At 55.2% G+C, this 9,326-nt stretch overlaps 1 protein-coding gene across 1 annotated transcript in view; it reads left to right on the top strand.

Moving 5' to 3' along the window:
- The first annotated feature begins 479 nt into the window (after positions 1-479).
- The window catches only part of NRIP3 (nuclear receptor interacting protein 3), a 66,071-nt gene continuing 57,224 nt past the window's right edge, over positions 480-9,326 (top strand). Inside the window, exon 1 of the mRNA XM_069738776.1 lies at positions 480-696. Within this exon, the coding sequence (XP_069594877.1) occupies positions 523-696 (174 nt within the window). The 5' untranslated portion in view covers positions 480-522. The remainder of the gene's footprint in view (positions 697-9,326) is intronic.

Raw genomic sequence — 9,326 nt, 5'->3', positions numbered from 1 at the left:
GGTCAGTGGTATATACAGTGCTCGGTCCCTGGTGGTCAGTGGTATATACAGTGCTCGGTCCCTGGTGGTCAGTGGTATATACAATGTTTGGTCCCTGGTGGTCAGTGGTATATACAGTATATGGTCCCTGGTGGTCAGTGGTATATACAGTATATGGTCCCTGGTGGTCAGTGGTATATACAGTGCTCGGTCCCTGGTGGTCAGTGTATATACAATGTTTGGTCCCTGGTGGTCAGTGTATATACAGTATATGGTCCCTGGTGGTCAGTGGTATATACAGCGTATGGTCAGTGGGATATGAGCTTCTGAGTGTTTATAATTTTTTTTTATGGATGCAAGTGTAACAAACCCTCAGCTGTGAGAAATGCTAGAAGTTTTCAGAGTCTTGACGTAATGAAACGCCGAGAAGCGGATGGGAATATCGTGTGCAGATGAGAGGTGGCAGCAGAGTCTGCGTCCGGGGCTGCGGTGCGTCAGCTGCTTCGCTGCAGCCGTCACTTCTCCCGGGGCTGGAAACACGACATGTTCTACTCCGGGATCCTCACCGACAGCGCCAGGAAAGACGCGGATCTGCGGGAAGCCGCGTCCGTCCGACAGCAGCGGCGGATGAAGCAATCCGTGCAGTTTATCCACAAGGACTCAGCCGATCTGCTGCCTCTGGACGGCCTCAAGAAGCTGGGGACCTCCAAGGACACAGTAAGACACAAGATGGGGGTGGTGGGCGGCAGAGAGGGGCAGGGGGGCCCAAAAACGACCCAAATGTGGGGCGCCACAGGCAAAGCACGAACCGCCAGCATCATCATAGGCAGATGGGGACGATGAAGATGATGGTGGTGATGGAGGACGGATTTACGGTCTACTCAGTTTACTAATAATTATTTCACAAATTCTATTATAAGCCGGGAGAGGGCAAAATGCCAGCGGTGGTGATATGGGGGGCTCTGGGCGGTGACACATATATAAAGGGGGGCTTTGGGTGGTTCAAGAGATAATACAAGGCACTGTGCAAAAGTCTTAGGCAGATGTGAAGTATCTGGTGACCGCCCGTCCCCTCCATCATCAGTATCTGGTGACCGCCCGTCTCCTCCATCATCAGTATCTGGTGACCGCCCGTCTCCTCCATCATCAGTATCTGGTGACCGCCCGTCTCCTCCATCATCAGTATCTGGTGACCGCCCGTCACCTCCATCATCAGTATCTGGTGACCGCCCGTCACCTCCATCATCAGTATCCGGTGACCGCCCGTCTCCTCCATCATCAGTATCTGGTGACCGCCCGTCCCCTCCATCATCAGTATCTGGTGACCGCCCGTCACCTCCATCATCAGTATCTGGTGACCGCCCGTCCCCTCCATCATCAGTATCTAGTGACCGCCCGTCTCCTCCATCATCAGTATCTGGTGATCGCCCGTCACCTCCATCATCAGTATCTGGTGACCGCCCATCTCCTCCATCATCAGTATCTGGTGACCGCCCGTCTCCTCCATCATCAGTATCTGGTGACCGCCCGTCACCTCCATCATCAGTATCTGGTGACCGCCCGTCACCTCCATCATCAGTATCCGGTGACCGCCCGTCTCCTCCATCATCAGTATCTGGTGACCGCCCGTCCCCTCCATCATCAGTATCTGGTGACCGCCCGTCACCTCCATCATCAGTATCTGGTGACCGCCCGTCCCCTCCATCATCAGTATCTAGTGACCGCCCGTCTCCTCCATCATCAGTATCTGGTGACCGCCCGTCTCCTCCATCATCAGTATCTGGTGATCGCCCGTCTCCTCCATCATCAGTATCTGGTGACCGCTCGTCTATTCCATCATCAGTATCTGGTGACCGCCCGTCACCTCCATCATCAGTATCTGGTGACCGCCCGTCTCCTCCATCATCAGTATCTGGTGACCGCCCGTCTCCTCCATCATCAGTATCTGGTGACCGCTCGTCTATTCCATCATCAGTATCTGGTGACCGCCCGTCACCTCCATCATCAGTATCTGGTGACCGCCCGTCTCCTCCATCATCAGTATCTGGTGACCGCCCGTCACCTCCATCATCAGTATCTGGTGACCGCCCGTCACCTCCATCATCAGTATCTGGTGACCGCCAGTCACCTCCATCATCAGTATCTGGTGATCGCCCGTCTCCTCCATCATCAGTATCTGGTGACCGCTCGTCTATTCCATCATCAGTATCTGGTGACCGCCCGTCTCCTCTATCATCAGTATCTGGTGACCGCCCGTCTCCTCCATCATCAGTATCTGGTGACCGCCCGTCTCCTCCATCATCAGTATCTGGTGATCGCCCCTCTCCTCCATCATCAGTATCTGGTGATCGCCCCTCTCCTCCATCATCAGCATCTGGTGACCGCCCGTCTCCTCCATCATCAGTATCTGGTGACCGCCCGTCCCCTCCATCATCAGTATCTGGTGACCGCCCATCACCTCCATCATCAGTATCTGGTGACCGCCCGTCACCTCCATCATCAGTATCTGGTGACCGCCCGTCTCCTCCATCATCAGTATCTGGTGACCGCCCGTCTCCTCCATCATCAGTATCTGGTGACCGCCCGTCTCCTCCATCATCAGTATCTGGTGATCGCCCATCACCTCCATCATCAGTATCTGGTGACCGCTCGTCTATTCCATCATCAGTATCTGGTGACCGCCCGTCACCTCCATCATCAGTATCTGGTGACCGCCCATCACCTCCATCATCAGTATCTGGTGACCGCCCGTCTCCTCCATCATCAGTATCTGGTGACCGCCCGTCCCCTCCATCATCAGTATCTGGTGACCGCCCGTCTCCTCCATCATCAGTATCTGGTGACCGCCCGTCTCCTCCATCATCAGTATCTGGTGATCGCCCGTCACCTCCATCATCAGTATCTGGTGATCGCCCGTCACCTCCATCATCAGTATCTGGTGATCGCCAGTCACCTCCATCATCAGTATCTGGTGATCGCCCGTCACCTCCATCATCAGTATCTGGTGACCACCCGTCTCCTCCATCATCAGTATCTGGTGACCGCCCGTCGCCTCCATCATCAGTATCTGGTGACCGCCCATCGCCTCCATCATCAGTATCTGGTGACCGCCCGTCACCTCCATCATCAGTATCTGGTGACCGCCCGTCTCCTCCATCATCAGTATCTGGTGATCGCCCGTCACCTCCATCATCAGTATCTGGTGACCGCCCGTCTCCTCCATCATCAGTATCTGGTGACCGCCCGTCACCTCCATCATCAGTATCTGGTGACCGCCCGTCACCTCCATCATCAGTATCTGGTGACCGCCCGTCTCCTCCATCATCAGTATCTGGTGACCGCCCGTCACCTCCATCATCAGTATCTGGTGACCGCCCGTCACCTCCATCATCAGTATCTGGTGACCACCCGTCTCCTCCATCATCAGTATCTGGTGACCGCCCGTCGCCTCCATCATCAGTATCTGGTGACCGCCCATCGCCTCCATCATCAGTATCTGGTGACTGCCGGTCTCCTCCATCATCAGTATCTGGTGACCGCCCGTCACCTCCATCATCAGTATCTGGTGACCGCCCGTCACCTCCATCATCAGTATCTGGTGACCGCCCATCTCCTCCATCATCAGTATCTGGTGACTGCCCGTCTCCTCCATCATCAGTATCTGGTGACCACCCGTCTCCTCCATCATCAGTATCTGGTGACCGCCCGTCGCCTCCATCATCAGTATCTGGTGACCGCCCATCGCCTCCATCATCAGTATCTGGTGACTGCCGGTCTCCTCCATCATCAGTATCTGGTGACCGCCCGTCTCCTCCATCATCAGTATCTGGTGACCGCCCGTCACCTCTATCATCAGTATCTGGTGACCACCCGTCTCCTCCATCATCAGTATCTGGTGACCGCCCGTCACCTCCATCATCAGTATCTGGTGACCGCCCGTCACCTCCATCATCAGTATCTGGTGACCACCCGTCTCCTCCATCATCAGTATCTGGTGACCGCTCGTCACCTCCATCATCAGTATCTGGTGACCGCCCGTCACCTCCATCATCAGTATCTGGTGACCGCCCGTCCCCTCCATCATCAGTATGTGGTGACCGCCCGTCTCCTCTATCATCAGTATCTGGTGACCGCCCGTCTCCTCCATCATCAGTATCTGGTGACCGCCCGTCTCCTCCATCATCAGTATCTGGTGACCGCCCGTCACCTCCATCATCAGTATCTGGTGACCGCCCGTCACCTCCATCATCAGTATCTGGTGACCGCCCGTCTCCTCCATCATCAGTATCTGGTGACCGCCCGTCACCTCCATCATCAGTACCTGGTGACCGCCCGTCACCTCCATCATCAGTATCTGGTGACCGCCCGTCTCCTCCATCATCAGTATCTGGTGACCGCCCGTCACCTCCATCATCAGTATCTGGTGACCACCCGTCTCCTCCATCATCAGTATCTGGTGATCGCCCGTCACCTCCATCATCAGTATCTGGTGATCGCTCACCTCCTCAGGATGAGGAGTGAAACTACAACTCCCAGCATGCCCTCATCACTGATAGGCTTCACTCACATCTGCAGCTTTGGATGTGACTGGAGTATGAGATGTCGCCATGTGGTGGCGCCGTGGTGGAATCCGCATTATTGGGACATGATTTGGTCCTGAATACACATTGTGACGAAGTGTCAGAGTGAACACCACAGTCCTACTCACTCACGTGGCCCCACCCCTGCTGTGTAAGCCCCTCCCTTGCTATTGTGTAAGCCCCTCCCCTGCTATTGTGTAAGCCCCTCCCTTGCTATTGTGTAAGCCCCTCCCCTGCTATTGTGTAAGCCCCTCCCTTGCTATTGTGTAAGCCCCTCCCCTGCTATTGTGTAAGACCCTCCCCTGCGGATCCGGAAGCTTCTCTCGGCAGTAATGAAAGCCCCTCCCCGCTGCAGTGACGTACACTTCCCCTACATGGTGGAGGATAAAACCATCGGATTTATGAAATGTCGCCCTCTCCTCTGTACAAGCGCCGGCTCCTCCTTCTTGTCTATCACACTACAGTCCCCACAAATAAGAGAAGCTTCAGAATTAGGTTATGGCCACAATGTAACAATCATTCTGCCCCCGGTGTCTCCAGCATTCTGCCCCCAGTGTCTCCAGCATTTGCCCCAGTGCTCCAGCATTCTGCCCCCAGTGTCTCCAGCATTCTGCCCCAGTGTCTCCAGCATTCTGCCCCCAGTGTCTCCAGCATTCTGCCCCCAGTGTCTCCAGCATTCTGCCCCCAGTGTCTCCAGCATTCTGCCCCAGTGTCTCCAGCATTCTGCCCCCAGTGTCTCCAGCATTCTGCCCCCAGTGTCTCCAGCATTCTGCCCCCAGTGTCTCCAGCATTCTGCCCCCAGTGTCTCCAGCATTCTGCCCCCAGTGTCTCCAGCATTCTGCCCCCAGTGTGTCCAGCATTCTGCCCCCAGTGTCCCAGCATTTGCCCCAGTGTCTCCAGAATTCTGCCCCAGTGTCCCAGCATTTGCCCCAGTGTCTCCAGCATTCTGCCCCCAGTGTCTCCAGCATTCTGCCCCCAGTGTGTCCAGCATTCTGCCCCCAGTGTCTCCAGCATTCTGCCCCCAGTGTCTCCAGCATTCTGCCCCCAGTGTCTCCAGCATTCTGCCCCCAGTGTCTCCAGCATTCTGCCCCCAGTGTCTCCAGCATTCTGCCCCCAGTGTCTCCAGCATTCTGCCCCCAGTGTCTCCAGCATTCTGCCCCCAGTGTCTCCAGCATTCTGCCCCAGTGTCTCCAGCATTCTGCCCCAGTGTCTCCAGCATTCTGCCCCAGTGTCTCCAGCATTCTGCCCCCAGTGTCTCCAGCATTCTGCCCCCAGTGTCTCCAGCACTCTGCCCCAGTGTCTCCAGCATTCTGCCCCCAGTGTCCCAGCATTTGCCCCAGTGTCTCCAGCATTCTGCCCCCAGTGTCCCAGCATTTGCCCCAGTGTCTCCAGCATTCTGCCCCCAGTGTCACAGCATTTGCCCCAGTGTCTCCAGCATTCTGCCCCCAGTGTCTCCAGCATTTGCCCCAGTGTCTCCAGCATTCTGCCCCCAGTGTCTCCAGCATTCTGCCCCCAGTGTCTCCAGCATTCTGCCCCCAGTGTCTCCAGCATTCTGCCCCCAGTGTCTCCAGCATTCTGCCCCCAGTGTCTCCAGCATTCTGCCCCCAGTGTCCCAGCATTTGCCCCAGTGTCTCCAGCATTCTGCCCCCAGTGTCCCAGCATTTGCCCCAGTGTCTCCAGCATTCTGCCCCCAGTGTCTCCAGCATTTGCCCCAGTGCTCCAGCATTCTGCCCCCAGTGTCTCCAGCATTCTGCCCCCAGTGTCTCCAGCATTCTGCCCCCAGTGTCTCCAGCATTCTGCCCCCAGTGTCTCCAGCATTCTGCCCCCAGTGTCCCAGCATTTGCCCCAGTGTCTCCAGCATTCTGCCCCCAGTGTCTCCAGCATTTGCCCCAGTGCTCCAGCATTCTGCCCCCAGTGTCTCCAGCATTCTGCCCCCAGTGTCTCCAGCATTCTGCCCCCAGTGTCTCCAGCATTCTGCCCCCAGTGTCTCCAGCATTCTGCCCTCAGTGTCTCCAGCATTCTGCCCCCAGTGCCCCAGCATTTGCCCCAGCATTCTGCCCCCAGTGTCTCCAGCATTCTGCCCCCAGTGTCTCCAGCATCTCTGCCCTCAGTGTCTCCATCATTCTGCCCCCAGTGTCTCCAGCATTCTGCCCCAGTGTCTCCAGCATTCTGCCCCCAGTGTCTCCATTATTCTACCCCCAGTGTCTCCAGCATTCTGCCCCCAGTGTCTCCAGCATTCTGTCCCAGTGTCTCCAGCATTCTGCCCCCAGTGTCTCCAGCATTCTGCCCTCAGTGTCTCCAGCATTCTGCCCCCAGTGTCCCAGCATTTGCCCCAGTGTCTCCAGCATTCTGCCCCCAGTGTCTCCAGCATTTGCCCCAGTGCTCCAGCATTCTGCCCCCAGTGTCTCCAGCATTCTGCCCCCAGTGTCTCCAGCATTCTGCCCCCAGTGTCTCCAGCATTCTGCCCCCAGTGTCTCCAGCATTCTGCCCCCAGTATCTTAAGCATTCTGCCCCCAGTGTCTCCAGCATTCTGCCCCCAATGTCTCCAGCATTCTGCCCCCAGTGTCTCCAGCATTCTGCCCCCAATGTCTCAAGCATTCTGCCCCCAGTGTCTCCAGCATTCTGCCCCCAATGTCTCAAGCATTCTGCCCCCAGTGTCTCCAGCATCTCTGCCCTCAGTGTCTCCAGCATTCTGCCCCCAGTGTCTCCAGCATTCTGCCCCAGTGTCTCCAGCATTCTGCCCCCAGTGTCTCCATTATTCTACCCCCAGTGTCTCCAGCATTCTGCCCCCAGTGTCTCCAGCATTCTGTCCCAGTGTCTCCAGCATTCTGCCCCCAGTGTCTCCAGCATTCTGCCCTCAGTGTCTCCAGCATTCTGCCCCCAGTGTCCCAGCATTTGCCCCAGTGTCTCCAGCATTCTGCCCCCAGTGTCTCCAGCATTTGCCCCAGTGCTCCAGCATTCTGCCCCCAGTGTCTCCAGCATTCTGCCCCCAGTGTCTCCAGCATTCTGCCCCCAGTGTCTCCAGCATTCTGCCCCCAGTGTCTCCAGCATTCTGCCCCCAGTATCTTAAGCATTCTGCCCCCAGTGTCTCCAGCATTCTGCCCCCAATGTCTCCAGCATTCTGCCCCCAGTGTCTCTAGCATTCTGCCCCCAGTGTCTCCAGCATTCTGCCCCCAGTGTCTCAAGCATTCTGCCCCCAGTGTCTCTAGCATTCTGCCCCCAGTGTCTCCAGCATTTGCCCCCAGTGTCTCCAGCACTCTGCCCCCAGTGTGTCCAGCATTCTGCCCCCAGTGTCTCCAGCATTCTGCCCCCAGTGTCTCCAGCATTCTGCCCCCAGTGTCTCCAGCATTCTGCCCCCAGTGTCTCCAGCATTCTGCCCCAGTGTCTCCAGCATTCTGCCCCCAGTGTCTTAAGCATTCTGCCCCCAGTGTCTCCAGCATTCTGCCCCCAGTGTCTCCAGCATTCTGCCCCCAGTGTCTCCAGCATTCTGCCCCCAGTGTCTTAAGCATTCTGCCCCCAGTGTCTCCAGCATTCTGCCCCCAGTGTCTCCAGCATTCTACCCTGATCTTGTTTTATCATCGGTCACCAGAAATCAGTCAAAACAGAAAACCCAGAACCTGAAACTAATCACTGCGCAAAATGTATATACCCTGCACAGTACCACTCCTCCTATATATACCCTGCACAGTACCGCTCCTCCTGTATATACACTGCACAGTACCGCTCCTCCTATATATACCCTGCACAGTACCACTCCTCCTGTCCTGTATATATACACTGCACAGTACCACTCCTCCTGTATATATACACTGCACAGTACCACTCCTCCTGTATATATACACTGCACAGTACCACTCCTCCTGTATATATACACTGCACAGTACCACTCCTCCTGTATATATACACTGCACAGTACCACTCCTCCTGTCCTGTATGTATACACTGCACAGTACCACTCCTCCTGTATATATACACTGCACAGTACCACTCCTCCTGTCCTGTATGTATACACTGCACAGTACCACTCCTCCTGTATATATACACTGCACAGTACCACTCCTCCTGTATATATACACTGCACAGTACCACTCCTCCTGTCCTGTATATATACACTGCACAGTACCACTCCTCCTGTATATATACACTGCACAGTACCACTCCTCCTGTATATATACACTGCACAGTACCACTCCTCCTGTATATATACTCTGCACAGTACCACTCCTCCTGTATATATACACTGCACAGTACCACTCCTCCTGTATATATACACTGCACAGTACCACTCCTCCTGTATATATACACTGCACAGTACCACTCCTCCTGTATATATACACTGCACAGTACCACTCCTCCTGTCCTGTATGTATACACTGCACAGTACCACTCCTCCTGTATATATACACTGCACAGTACCACTCCTCCTGTATATATACACTGCACAGTACCACTCCTCCTGTCCTGTATATATACACTGCACAGTACCACTCCTCCTGTATATATACACTGCACAGTACCACTCCTCCTGTATATATACACTGCACAGTACCACTCCTCCTGTATATATACTCTGCACAGTACCACTCCTCCTGTATATATACACTGCACAGTACCACTCCTCCTATATATATATACACTGCACAGTACCACTCCTCCTGTATATATACACTGCACAGTACCACTCCTCCTGTATATATACACTGCACAGTACCACTCATCCTGTCCTGTATATATACACTGCACAGTACCACTCCTCCTGTATATATA

Source organism: Ranitomeya imitator, chromosome 9 (genome assembly GCF_032444005.1).
Source record: "Ranitomeya imitator isolate aRanImi1 chromosome 9, aRanImi1.pri, whole genome shotgun sequence".
Classification (NCBI taxonomy): domain Eukaryota; kingdom Metazoa; phylum Chordata; class Amphibia; order Anura; family Dendrobatidae; genus Ranitomeya; species Ranitomeya imitator.
The sequence above is the reverse complement of the archived record's forward strand: the minus strand, read 5'-3'. Positions and strand labels throughout refer to the sequence as shown.